Below are 14,738 nucleotides of genomic sequence, written 5' to 3'. Positions count from 1 at the left end.
TGAAAATGGACGGAGTATTTCTGCCATTTTTAAAGTTGCAGTGTTGTTTTTCTGCAGTTCCATGTGTGCCTGGCCAAAGTAGTAGGAAGAAAGGGAACCTAAAGCGCTTAAATTTCAACAGGTACCTGACTGTTCCATTGCATTTCTTGTAGATTTTGTACTGTTATTCTTTGATAATAAAACGAAAGTTTTTCATAGCTTTTTCAACAATATTCAATGTTTTTGATGTGAAATGTCGAAAAATCATCAGTCATGTTTGAAAACATGGCTATAGCTATTTATTGAAATTCAGCCGTAAAATTTATGTATCTAACATATAAATTTTGCTTTATTATTAGACACAACTGCTTCTCTTCGTTATTAAACTTTTGACGTATTATGGAAATAACCACAAATATCTACTGCTGAAAAAAACGTTTCTGTTAATCAAATGTTCACAAAAATCTAACCAATAGACAATGTCTATGACTGACAAAGGAATGTTTGGCAAAAGGGGGAGGATACTCGCAACAAGTGGATAAAACCACCCTGCCATTTAACAGCTATTCTTATCATTATCATTATTAATTGTCTTGGTTACTCAGTAAAAACACACTTATTAATCGAGAATATTGTATTATGGCACATTTTGGTATACAACATCATCCGCATGGAACGCAATTTGTAAATTTGGGGAATGGATTGGGATGCCGGGTAAGAAAATAAATAAGTAAGGCAGGACAGATAACGCATGCTGCTAGTAATCATAACAAGGTAATCACACCAAAATGCTTGCCCAAGGCAAAGAGGGTAATTTCCTAAGAGTATGCACGTTTTGGTTGCCCCTCACAAGCTTATGTCCTCATGGATCATAATATTGTGAACGGTTTCCAAGGCATGACCCAGATCTCTTCATGCATGAATAACATACTCATATCCTCTATTCACGAGGTACATTTCACAACTAATAATACATTTACTTGTCACTTGTAATTAATGATTAATTATTTAGTTTATTAATTATATGCTTATTTAATAATTTATTCTCATGCATGAAGGATATTGTTTCTCTTCCACTTCAATCATGAAGGTACACTGCACTTCACTATAAACCGATAATCACATATGGTGTCTTCTGCACCCAATAAACATGTGTTATCAATAATCATGAGCTAAAGGTGGAATGCACAAGCTGGTCCAGTATTGGCCCAGCGTGTGTTACCACATAATAATAATATCAGGATTCATAAAAGGGTGTGCCTCACCGTAATGATAATAAGTGATAATAATATCAAGTAATAATAAGATACACAAGCCTCACACACGCATCTGTCCAAATGTTATATGGCTGACGTAGGAAGCCCGACATCCCCAAATTTTCCCAAATTAGTGTGGGTATTGGAGGAAAAAGTCAGTCATTAAGAGTACCGGCTTATATGCGTCAACAACATACATACATACAAAGGAGCCTAGATACACGTAAAACTGTACAATAGCTATAAAAAGCAAATAACAGTCTATGGCCAAAATAAACACAAAGTCATAATACTTGACATATATAAAATCCATATTACGACACGAATTGTGTATGTAACCACAGGACCTAGTCTAGTAATTATAATACAATAAATAACAAAGATCACTCTGTAAATTTAAATGGATCGAATGTCCCACAACTTAGGCACGTCATTGAGGTTGGCCATTTTAGAACACCACTGTGTTAACACTTTATTGGGAAGATGGATATATCGACGATAACAGTCGCTGGACCACCTGCCTAAGATCTTAATGGCAGAGTCTGGAATACCGCAAGATGCTGCGGCAGAGGCCCCACCAATCCTGAAGCTTTTTCAACAATATTCAATGTTTTTGATGTGAAATGTCGAAAAATCATCAGTCATGTTTGAAAACATGGCTATAGCTATTTATTGAAATTCAGCCGTAAAATTTATGTATCTAACATATAAATTTTGCTTTATTATTAGACACAACTGCTTCTCTTCGTTATTAAACTTTTGACGTATTATGGAAATAACCACAAATATCTACTGCTGAAAAAAACGTTTCTGTTAATCAAATGTTCACAAAAATCTAACCAATAGACAATGTCTATGACTGACAAAGGAATGTTTGGCAAAAGGGGGAGGATACTCGCAACAAGTGGATAAAACCACCCTGCCATTTAACAGCTATTCTTATCATTATCATTATTAAACCTCAGGCTTTGCCCCATGACATAATTTTACAACTTCTCAACATCATGCTAATTTTGGGTCAATTTATTTTCTGGATTTTTTCTTTGATGATTCACAGCTTGAAAAGAAAAATTTGAAATTCTCACCAAAACTTTGATAGTGCAAAAAAAATTTAAAATCATACTGCAAATAATATAACCTGCCCATATATTTTACAATTAAATTCTTATTTAAGTAGATTTAATGTAAAGAAACAACGATAAATAAAATACAGGATGGTGTGCAATCTAATCAAGTTTATTAGTTACCCAACTATCATCAGTCAATTTAAAACCTTGCATGACACAGATATTTATTTGTTAGAGAACTTATTATTAATACAATTTATCAAATCGTTTTATCCCTATTATTTATTTTGACTTTGACTGGCCATAACTTTTGTTCCTAATGTATTTGGGTGCTAAACTTTTCTGACTTTTCTTAACTTTTCTTGAAGTTTGTGAGAAAAGAATTAGGAAAAAAATATGGGTATTAAATTTCTCAGACTGAGGTAAATTTTAATAGGTGCTGACATGCATGTTTGGATGTTATAAGATGTGGCATTGGTTATTTGCCACATGTATGTTGGTAACCACGCAATTAATAATGCACTGTTAGGAAGATATAGGGTCCCACACGCTCATTCAACAGAGCCTGCGGCAGCGAACTTCAGAAACGTGCATGCAGGAGAATTTGAAAACATAATCGTAAAAATGATAACGTCAGCACATTTAAAATATTGCTCTAATAGCCCAAAATAAAGTCCATGGCCTATGTATTAAACTCAAAATATGTTTTGGTGTGTGAGGCCACAGTCTTGTAAAAACAACAAAAATTGCAGCCATAGCTATTATTGTGGTTACGGAAATAGCGAAACTATAACCATTTTACACGTCAAATTTACAAAGTATGAAAGTTTTTCCAACAACATGGTATATATTCCTATAAAGCCACATTACTTAAGTTTTCCATTGTGAAAATTTCATTCTACTTACATATTTTTTTAGCTAGATATTAGAAGAAACATAGAGCTCCTATTTCATCTAAACGCAGTGCAGCCGCTAACTGTACTGTTTAGACAAACACATCTGTAAATTAGACAAACTATGTCGAATATGTGGATTTCTTCTCTCGAAAAAGAAGAACAATACGTTCAAGGTCTTAAACCATAAGGTCAGTAGGAGAATGCAGCAACATTTGTTCATAAACATTGAAAATGACACTGAGGCCCTCGACCCAACCAAAATCTGTATGAAGTTCTACTCCAGACTTGGACAATTGGACCATAGAAAAAGCACAAGTAACTTAGAGTTGTTCAAATGGACGGAGCAAAGTGAGCAAAATTGCAATTTATGCGAAAACAAAATTAAATGAAAAAAGGGTGAAAGCCTGGAAAATGGATGTCCACAGGACGTTATAGTGTCACAAATTTACACTGGACCAGAATTGAGACATCAAAAATTCATGAAAAGTTAGGTAAAACAGTCGTGTTGATAAAAAAATTCAATGAAAACCTTAATTTATGCATATGCCAGTTATGTGAAAATTTAATGCAGAATTCTGTGCTTTTGACCAAATGTCAACTTAGCTTTTCCTTCAAATGCTTTATACCAACAGTGGAGGGTCGACCTCTTGAGAGTACTAATTGTCCTGTTTGCTCCACTCTGGTGACTCCAGAATTCATTACAAGCTCTCAAACCATATCCCATTAAATAAGTAGTTTGAAAACTGCTTGTGAAAAATGTGGTGAAGTTTTCAAACCCGAGGAATATTGCGAAGACGTGTATTGGGCAAAAGTCACCACTATTGAGTGATGTTTTTAAAATAAACAAAGAAAATTATATCCCAAAAGAATTTAAAAAAGCTACTCTCCATGTGATCAAAATAAAAATGGCAAAATCAACATTATCAAATCCTGGCATTAAGTTCATAACTGGTGGATCAAGAGTAAGAACAACATTATTTCAATTGAACGTCACATATTAGTTCATCTTAAAAACGATTACATTTATATAATAATACTTTTGTTATAGCCCTTGGTCTTGACATCAACTCCAAAAGCTAAAAAAAACAAAACAGAATTAAGTAAAAGAACTGTTCAAAAACACAACAAATCCATCCTAGGCCAACTTCAGCTTATTTAAATTTTGTTAACCTGTAGAGGTTACCAAAATTTTACTCAGTTAGTTAACATTGTATACTCATACACAAACAGAGTTGTAAATTATTGCAAAGACTAATTTTTGCAAATTAACGGTACTGTTAATAAAGCTAACTTAAAACAAAACATAACTTAAAGAAACGAATTTATATAACATGTATACAGCAAAAGGTGTACCCACAAAAGTTTCAACTGGAAACTTTTAAGTCATACAACTATAATACAATAAGCACATAATTTTGCTATTGTTTGGTAATTCAGGTGGTGGTGCTGAAACATTGGTAAAAATGCAAAATATTATATAAATTTATCAAGAAATTTGGTTTTCTTTTTCTGTGTTAAATTACAGTTGGCTAAAATCATTGAAAATAAACGTTGTCTGTCAATCAAAATAACGAAAAATAGCGAAAAAAATGGACTGGTGAAGATATAGCAGTTAAAATGATAAACTTCCAGTTTCCAAAGGACAAAAAGGGAAATTTTCTTTTGAGGATGCACCATGGAGTTATGTTATTGATCTTGTTACACATATTGTGTATTATCTTGATGCACTGGAGTAAGTTGAAACTTTTAATATGTAGGAAGTTGCTTTTGGCTATTAAACTGTAAAATGGTAAACTTATCAAATTAGGGAGCGTTCACATATTACGTAATCAAGTAGGGGGGAGGGGGTTCATCGAAATTGCTTATGCTTGATCATGGGAGAGGGGTCGATGGGATAAGCAAATAAAAAAAAATTAGCAGCATATTTTATCAGTGTAAAAAATATATAAGTAAAATATAAAACTGTAAATATTTAAAACTTTTGTAGGGTCTGATAAGACAAACAGTGTTTGTTTTCATTCATAAACTAATTCTTTACGGATTTTTTTGGGGGGGGTCAAGTAGATGATGACGTAATTTTGGGAGGAGGGGCAATGATGATGACTGATTAAATGGGGGAGGGGGAGTAGAAAATAGGCAAAAAATTGATTACATAATATGTGAACGCTCCCTTATCAGACTGACATTCAATTCACAAACTTACAACATTAAAAATTGTATAAATGTACCATTCCAAGTAACACATATGTAACACAATTTCATTTAGACATTCTTAGTTTGTTGAAAAAAGCACCTATCAAAATTCGATCGACCATGGAGGGAGATCATTTAAAATGTCCTACCAATGTTGTAACACACTTCATCCAAATAGCAGAGGAAACACAGTTGTGTTTACTATTTTTGGGGCAAAAGACTTTAGGATAAACTTGAAACTAGGTTTGTTGCGATTCAGTGATCAAATAGATTTACTACAAACATTACTACAAACAGGTGAGTTACAAAATAGTACGTATCAATAAGAAAAAATATTTTTTAGACAAAGAATATCAGGGTATTAATGTTTGGTGACTACAAATTTTTGTGTGTGATATATGGAATAACTGGTGTAAGTGGTATGTAACTTTCCAAAAAAACAAAAACAAAAAAATATCATTCTAAATGATGTTGCAATTAATCAATATTTCAATTAAATATTTTACAGGTAGTCATTGCTGCCTCTTTGTGAAATAACATCAAAGGATATGAAAACACCTCTATCAAAAAGAGGAACAATCAAAAAACGAACCTTGGAATCACTGAAAAGTGACCTAACAAGATTTCGAAATGCTGGTGGCAACATAAGTAATGCAAAAAACTTCAATAATGTTATTGACAACGCTATGTGTAACATACCTTATTCCAAGAAATTAACGAGTCAAGAAATTAACGCAAATTAAATTAACGGTCATGAAATTAACGCGGTTCAATGAAATAACTTTGAAAAAGGCATTAAATTAATGCGGTTGAGCAAGGGTGTTTTTAAAATGTATTTAATTAACGTGAGTTTGAGAATATGCAATATCACACGAAGCAAAAATTACGGCAACAGTCGAATCCAGGGTTGTGAGGCGGTCTCCTACAAGGCAGTTTGGAAATCGAAATAAAAGTTTTCGAGACAATGTTGAAAATTTAAAACTTTAAAGAAAAGTTAATTTTCCACTTGAATCAGAGTATGATGATTACACAAAAGCTATTTTAAAAAAGATTGCTGAAAACTAGAACACCGTTGACCTAACATCCGATGAGAAGGAAAATTTTTAAAAAAAATTGTATTTTTATATTTTTTAGGCTTTCGTATATTGTAAAAAAGTTCTAAATTAACAGTATTTTAATTAAGGAATCATGAAATTACCAGTTTTGAAATTAAAACTGCATTTAATTAACAGTCATTAAGTTAACGTGAATTTTGCCGCATTAATTTCATGACTCGTTAATTTCATGGAATAAGGTACTTCTTGATCAAGTTAGTAATTTCAATTTGACTAAAGGAAGTTAAAATGCAAAAATAACTTTTACTTATTTTTTCTCTCCAGATAGAACTACCAACAATACACATTTCTTTGGGAACATATTTGAAATTTTTTAATATGCTGGAAGACATAATGTCACCTCTTGGATTTCAAGATAGCAGGCAGTGCTGCAATCAAAAACAAAACAATGACAGATGGAAGCTTTCAGTCATATGTGGCGACACAAATTAAAATACGGGACTTGGAATATCTTGTTCAGATTACCACAACAAAATTAATCTTGTTCACGTAGCCATTACCACGAACATAATAACAAAACCTGAAAAAGAAGAGGAGATAATAAGCATCTATCATCCAAGAATAAAACGCTGGAATGATAAAATGAGAGAAAAGGTAATTTACTTCTATCATAGGGCAGGGTTTCAATCTTACACTTAAATTATGTAATTATACAAATTTTTCCAGTGGAAAAAATCTTCAAGCTGTTTAAAACTATTCTGGGGTTTGCCACTACAAAACATGCATTGTCAGTAATAATTATTATAATATATTTTAAACAAAATCACACTGAGGAAAATTCAAATAAAGTATGATGATTATTTTTTTCTTCATTATTTCAGTTGGCACAAATTGATGAATTGGAGGAAAAAAATTTTGGGGAAATCATTAGACACAAGATTGAAACAAATAGGCGATGAAAATCAAGCATATCATACAAAATCCCTTATTGGTAAAGACGTACATAAAATGTTAAAGGTAAATTGGTGTTTCGAGTGACTATACAAAATTTTTACAAAAAAATTAATTTTGCAAAATACGTTTACGTGATTCCAATCTCCTTGTTCATACATTCTAAGAAATTTTTTCAATAGGTGAAAAATATACTAGAATTATACAACAGCATTCCTATCTTGGTAGTGAATTTGGGATTTCGCGATACTGATATACACTGAGAATCCATTCAGCTATGTACAATTCAAGCTCCTTTTTAATTACTATTCAAAATGTCACAACTTGATGAATTCTGTGAAAAACACCATGTGAGTCTTGGTGCCTAAATATCAGTCTTGTGACAATCAGGTGTGTGTTATGCTATTTATTTTAAAATGAAAATTTTTTACTATGAACAATTTTTGAACAGGGAATAATTTTTGCCAGCTTTGGGTTTTCGATCTTTTGTAAATACTCCTGTCAATTTTACAAGATTTTGTTTCAGACACGTCTATCAAAACTTTGATGAGTTTCTCGAGGAAAACTTTCCCAGTTGAATCTGTTACACCAAAACTACACATGCTGGTAAATCACGTTGTAGATTTTATTTCAAAATGGAAGATTGGTTTGGGATTGTATTGTGAACAAGGCGAGGAGAGCATTCACTCTGAGTTCAATATCTTCAGAAGCACATATATTAGTGTGAGACAACCAGCATCAAAGTGTGTGTCATTATAGAACAACACCAATTGAAAGTATAAAACCAATATGCAAAAGCTATATCCCCGAGACTAAAAAACAGAAAAAAGAACTCCAAATCAAAGAATGATTCAGAGTATTAGCTGAGATAGCCAGCGAGGAATGTATATAGTAGTAATTTTAACACGAGTATAATACTTAGCTTTAGTTGTTGCTGGAAAATTATCAGCTTATTAATCCATTGGCAATGAGACCATGTTGATTTTTTGACTTTTTGATTGACTTTAACGACCACGGAAATTTCCAAACTGTGGACTCACATATCTCATTCGTTTTTTTTTAAGGTTAACCAAGTATTCCTCTATATGAGTATGCAATTCATTTGCTCAGAGAAATTCTGAACGGGATTATATAAGCATTATCCTGTAATGGGCAATCCGAAACTTTGAAAATGATTCCACATTTTGCTGAAGAGCCAGCGACATACTTCCGAAGTTCTTTCTTCCTTGTTCAGTCTAATCTACATGTCAGTTTGCAATTAAATTTTGTGAGTATGGGGCCTATACAAGCTTACCCAGAAAATTTTATTGCAAACCAAGTTACAGATCCCAAGTTATTGGGTCGTCAGCAAAAAATTAGGAGGCCTGGGACGAGCAAACAAGTGTTATTTTGTCAAAAAACTTGTTAATCAATTTACCTTATAATATGCCTTATAATAAATATCCATTGATAAAGTTTGAATGCACATGCCTTTACTGGTCTTAAATTGCTGATGACTGAAAATGTCAAAATTTGTTATTACTTCAATATGACATCATACTTTATGCAACATAATTAAATCTAAAATACTTTAAATGTGAATATCTTGAATGAAAAAAGCTTTTTAAAAAAATTAAAAAGACTTGTTAACCAACTTTTGAAGCTCTATAATAAGCCCAACATTTATACCTCGGGATCCCTTTAAGTCTTAAATATCAGACCTGATTTCCTTCCCTGGCTGTTTGTCAGTTTCATGTGTTATACCATGTATTTTGACAAAATAAATCAATGGTAGAGATAATATCTTCGTATATGTTAAATTATTTTTTGCAATAAAATGAACCAATGTTACCTACCAATAATTATTGATATGTTTAGATGCTAAGCTTTTCTATGATAAAACACTGTGTTATCTTTATTTAAATTGTAGTATTTATGTTATAAATTCTAGACTTAAAATATGTTTTGAGAAAAAAAACATATTTCAATCGTAAAATCCAAGACTCTTCAAAGTAGAAACAGATGAACTTGAAAACATAGCCCCAGAAGAATATGCTGAGGAGAAGAAAAACAAAAATAAAAATAAAATAAAAACAAAACAACAGGCACCAGAAAGAAATATAGAGAAAATATAAATTAGTATATTAAAAGCAAGCAGCAGTAATCATTAATTTTTTTTATTTGTTTCTGATCAAAATACTTTTCTTATAAATGATTTTAACAGGGTTAATCGAAAAAGAGGCTATAAGCATTTCAAATGATTGAATGGTATTATAATTTGTTGTTCTGACTTTATTAATTATTATAGTTTCCAGAGTTTGGAAGTGATGCTCAGAAAAGTAATTGATAATTGATCACTTTCTGTCAAAAATTCAGGCAAAGTTAATAGATGTTAGAAATGACGAAAATGATGTAAAAAAGTGGGAGAACACAAATGTAGTACAGTTAAACAAACACTGTAAGCTGTCCTCGTGATTGAGTAAGAAGACATTACAAATATCCTTCAGGTAATCACGAATTTTTCTAAATTACCTTGTCCAGTATATCAAGGTCCATACAAGTTCTTGCTTTGTTAAAACTATGTTTAGCTATTATAGGTCTCTGTACTATGTTTCTTTCATTTTAGGAATTTATTTATCAGTGAGCCACATAAAGAGGGACCTGGCAATAGCTTTAGGCTGCCAACAAAACATACCTGCAAGGAAGACATGACATCTGCAACCATATCACCAGGAGTCTCTTCCACCACAACCATCACACAAACAACAACCGGCGTCAGCAGAATCACTGCAACAACAATTTTCACTTCCACTATCAGTCCAGCAACAGCTACTACACCCCCACTGTTACCAGAACAAAAAGAAAAAGAGATCCTTAAAATCTAGACATGCATGCTCACTAACTCCAAAATGCAAACAACTTAAATGTGCATATCCTGTGCAATTCGACACTCCTACACACCACAGTCCTGGAAATTCCTGGAATTTTGACAAGAAATTGAAAATGTTAATTTTTTATTGAATCTAAGTTTTTCTTTTAGTCCTAAAATTTCTCAGAGAATTACCATTATAGCATTCAAATATTGTTGAGATTAATGAAAGGTTCCAGCAACTCCAATTTCATCATGTGAAGAAATATAGATCCAGGGTTAAGTAAAGTTAATGTAGCTATACAATTCACTCACTGTAATCTCATTCTTAGATTAAATCGATTATATTCTTAGAACTAAAAATTTGACGTTGTTGCTTAATGGTAACATAGCAAAAAAAACTATTGCGCAGAATCTATTGAAATGTGGCCCCTTTTGTTTCAAAGATCACTGATTATTTCAGTGTATTTTTTTCAAAATGTCATCCTCAAGCAGTCAAATGATTTTTAATGTCCCCTAGCATCAGATTTTATTATTAAATCAGTATATCTTACAAATGAGAAAATAATTCCTTCTTCGGAAATATCAGGGCAAACTTTAAGGCTTGCACAATATGCAACCACAGAACTCCAGGGTTAAAAACGAGTTTCGTGAAATCCTGCAACATATTTGGCTTATAGCGATCACACAAATGTTTCTAGATTGCATTGCATGCATCTCAAAGAATTGCTTATGACGATATCTCCCAGAATTGTCCTGGAATATCAAACAATTTTGTCCTGGAAAATCCTGAATGTCCTGGAATTTACATTTTAATTTTCAGTGGTCACCATGTACACAACTTTCATTGCACTTCAACAACAACACTCCTATATATTGTTAACTTCAACTCCTCCATATCCACCATTTTGTTGCCACTCCACATCAGCCATTTTCACAGACTGTCAATCAACAATGCCAACAGCTAAACAGCAAATTAATTCATAAAAATTCATTGGTTTGTGAAAAAATATACTATGTGAAAATGTGTAATATTGTGGTATAGCAACCATGAAGTACTGCTGCAAATTCCATAAAGGAATGTCCAGGTTAGGAACATAAACTTGTAATATATTTAATTTTATTACTTTGTAAAACTAACAACTTATTGATTTAATATATAACTTGTAAATATAAAATTTATCTCAATCCCAATTGGTAATTCCATTTTAACTGACATTGTAAGAAATCATTTTTTCGTCTGTTTGCTCATTCAATAATTTTTCTCAATCATAAACACTTCACTTTCGTTATCACTATGCCAGTCTTGTATGCAATTGCTGCAAGTGAGCGGAATCATCTGAAAGAGGTTGAAAGGTAAAATGGTTGCTCTAATTCATTAGAAAATAAACCAACAAAGCATTATTCAAGTAAATGTATAAAATTTTACAAAAAAGGTAATACAAAATTTCATATAAATTAATTTTTAAGTTGAAGGTATAAGCTTTAAAACTGAAAAATATTAGGTATGAACCTGCGTTATAATGTGATGTAGCATCTTATGTCTACGTATGGACTTTATATATCTTTTGCTTTCCATTGTAACTAATCTTAACTATTATTTTAGAATGATACTGAATTTTAAGCTTCATATGGCTGTAATTTCATCATTTCAAACTAAACACTGTAACTTTATATAGATGTGCTTATTAATAATTTTCAAAACTATTATTCTATTATATTTACCAAATTTTACCTATAGTGATTTTTAATCTTCTTGCTGTTGCAGTTTGTCACTTTGATTTTTCTATAATTCAGACATCGTAGAAACTGTGACTAGCGCATTTTATACTTTCTTTACCCAGCCTGCATATCTGCCTAATTGAACTTGATATATATACAGCAGAACATTTGATAAACGATTCTGCTTAGCAAGTTCAAGAAATAGCGAAGGACTGTCATTTTTTAAAAATTGTTAACAGAATTGAAGATTGTTTTTAGTATCTGTTAATTTTTTTTAATTGTTTTCTCTGTCCATAAATCTTAATACAATTTCTACATCCATGCTGGATATAGAAATTGTATTAAGATGCGTTAATACCCAATATCTTTTTTACTTTTAGTTTAAAGAAAAATGAATATCATAAAGGCTGTGAAGTCAAACAGTCTTTCAGCTGTTACTAATGCTCTTAACGAAGGATATAACGTCAATGTTGCAAGTATTGGTCCGCTACCACCACTTGCAGTTGCTGTCACATCAAATTGCAAGTTAGACATAGTCAAGAAATTAGTATATTCTGGTGCACATATAGATGATGCCCTCTTACTTGCCTGCACTAATGGGTCATTTGAAGTTTTCGAAGAATTAGTTAAAGCTGGTGGTAATGTTAATGTAGCTAACAGTATGAGCATACCTTTGCTCCACCTGGCATGTCCAAGAGGTGCCGAGTTTGTTAAATTATTGTTGCTGAGTGGCGCAAACCCTAATATCACTTGTAGTAAAGGGAAAACACCCTTGCATGCTGCTGTGGAGCAAAAGTGTGAGCCAGAAGTATTTAAGTTGTTGTTTAAATTTAAAGCTGATCCTTCAACAAAAAATCAGTTTGGTCTAACGGCAGAGGAGGTAGCTTTGACAAATGGATTTTATGTCATACAAAGATTAATCATGAGTCTGAAAAAGAATAATCCTTTTCCTAAAGGCGGAAAAAGAAAGAAATATGAAACTGAGATTTTTGAAAAGCTTGACAAATTGCAGTGTGCTGAAAAAAAGTTGAAATCTGCCCACAAAACTGTTAACACACTTCGAAAAAAATTGGACACTGCTGATGATGAGCTAGCAAAGAATAATAAAGCTTGCATTGAACTGCGGAAGGAATTAGCAATGTACTTGGAAGAAACAGATGTCTCCAAAACCTGTACAAATACCTCAAGAACTTTGTCAGAATGTCCTATATGCCTAGTTGACTATACCCCGCAATCCAAAGTATTTCAGTGTCCAGAAGGCCATTTAATGTGTGAGAAATGCAAAAACATGCAAAGTATGAAATTATGTCCACAATGTTTGTATCCAATTTCAAATTTACATATCAGAAATCGAGCATTAGAAGAAATGATACGTCAAAGCTTAGGTAAATCAAAATAATAAAAACGGAAATAACACAACTTGAAAATGTTGTGGTTACCACTGGCCGTAATAAACACAGGTAAAAAAAAATTAGAATCAATTTTGCTGTTTTATCATGCTTTATGAGTTGTTACTAAAATAATTGTTCAGGCTTTTCCGTTAGAAGATAATCTGGATAATCTGGCTATATTTAAAACAGGGACGATTCATTAATTTGGTTAATTTATTCTCATGTTTATTTTTATGCTATAAGCAATTTAATTGTTATATTGTGTTGGCATTATCCATTATATATTTTGTGTTTTTTAAAGAATGAAACTATTTAAAAATATTTTGAAGTAAATGAAATAATATATATATATTAAAAAGTAATGACATCAAAGATGTCTTGTTGTGTTGCTGAAAGGATGATATGTTTTCTTATTACTTATTTTTTTACTACTTACTTTTCTTACTTTTCTTATTACACATGATCCTGTTGTAAACAAAACAAACAAATGCTTTGTATGAGTACATTTTTAATTTTTTTCGAAGACTTGTCATGCATCTTAATAGTCAATTAATATAAATTAATGTCATTACAAACTTATTTTTTTCTTGTGTTCTGGTCAATACGCTTGAGTCATAAACAGGCATGTAATTAACAGAGCTAATCTGCTTTTGTGTCTGTTGTGTTTGTTAATATGTCTGTTGGTTTCAAGATGATTTTTTCCTTTTGTTGTTGTTTAATTTCTAAGTGCATTTGAGTTTTATTCTGCTATACATTTAGTTTTTCTGCAAATCTATTGCCTGTGAATTGTTTGCTGACAATTAATTGTTAAGAATTTATTTTGATTCTAAACCTTTAAAGTGCTGTAAGGGATAAAGTAAAGATAAAATAAGGAATAAATATGATGTTTTTTTTTTGGAAATAAAAAAAAATATTTGCATATATACTTATTTTGACCTACATTTTTGTACGTTGTGTTTTTTTAATTTAAATTAAAAAAATAGTTTTTAATTGTGATATTTTTAAAAAAAAAAATAATAATCATATCTCTATACAGTTTCTTAAAAGACTTGTGTTTTCCTAATATCTTAGTAATTTTCTTCGTGTTGCCTATGTGTTGCATTTTTTCATGTATGGAAATAAGTTCTGAGTGACATTTTTTTAGAAATATACAAAAAACTTGTTTTATTTTCCATTTTCCATTTGTCTTTTTCTTATTTTTATTTTTAATTTGGTTTTTATTATGTTTTTGACCATACATTTATCATAATTGAAGCTTGAACAGGCAACCTCTTACTTGCCAGGCGATTGCTCTACCGATTGTACTATTGATTCAATGCAGTGTTATTTCTCCATGTATTGTGTTCTCCATGCATTTTTTTACTAAACTTTTTTAATATC

At 31.6% G+C, this 14,738-nt stretch overlaps 1 protein-coding gene across 4 annotated transcripts; it reads left to right on the top strand.

The window, feature by feature from the left end:
* The first annotated feature begins 26 nt into the window (after positions 1-26).
* LOC130645356 (ankyrin repeat and EF-hand domain-containing protein 1-like) lies at positions 27-14,372 on the top strand. 4 transcript variants are annotated; one of them, XR_008982697.1, is made up of 8 exons: positions 28-121; positions 339-5,688; positions 5,900-6,039; positions 6,771-7,100; positions 7,328-7,463; positions 7,580-7,787; positions 7,924-9,883; positions 10,003-11,428. XR_008982697.1 is itself a non-coding variant. In XM_057451326.1 (2 exons), the coding sequence occupies exon 2, from the start codon at positions 12,359-12,361 to the stop codon at positions 13,364-13,366; it is 1,008 nt and encodes a 335-aa protein (XP_057307309.1). In that variant the 5' UTR covers positions 35-121; positions 12,348-12,358; the 3' UTR covers positions 13,367-14,372. The 4 variants fall into 4 exon arrangements, 1 of the variants encoding a protein (XP_057307309.1); XR_008982698.1 differs by having other exon boundaries at positions 27-121; positions 339-6,039; positions 6,775-7,100; positions 10,003-11,429; XR_008982696.1 differs by having other exon boundaries at positions 27-121; positions 339-6,039.
* Positions 14,373-14,738: the final 366 nt, after the last annotated feature.

This window comes from Hydractinia symbiolongicarpus, chromosome 5, assembly GCF_029227915.1.
Source record: "Hydractinia symbiolongicarpus strain clone_291-10 chromosome 5, HSymV2.1, whole genome shotgun sequence".
In the NCBI taxonomy this organism is placed as follows: domain Eukaryota; kingdom Metazoa; phylum Cnidaria; class Hydrozoa; order Anthoathecata; family Hydractiniidae; genus Hydractinia; species Hydractinia symbiolongicarpus.
Note: the sequence above shows the minus strand (reverse complement) of the source record. Positions and strands in the feature narration are given on the sequence as shown.

What these genes read in the sequence shown, in the direction of transcription:
- LOC130645356 (XM_057451326.1), top strand. Translation starts at nt 12,359, where the DNA reads ATGAATATCATAAAGGCTGTGAAGTCAAACAGTCTTTCAGCTGTTACT.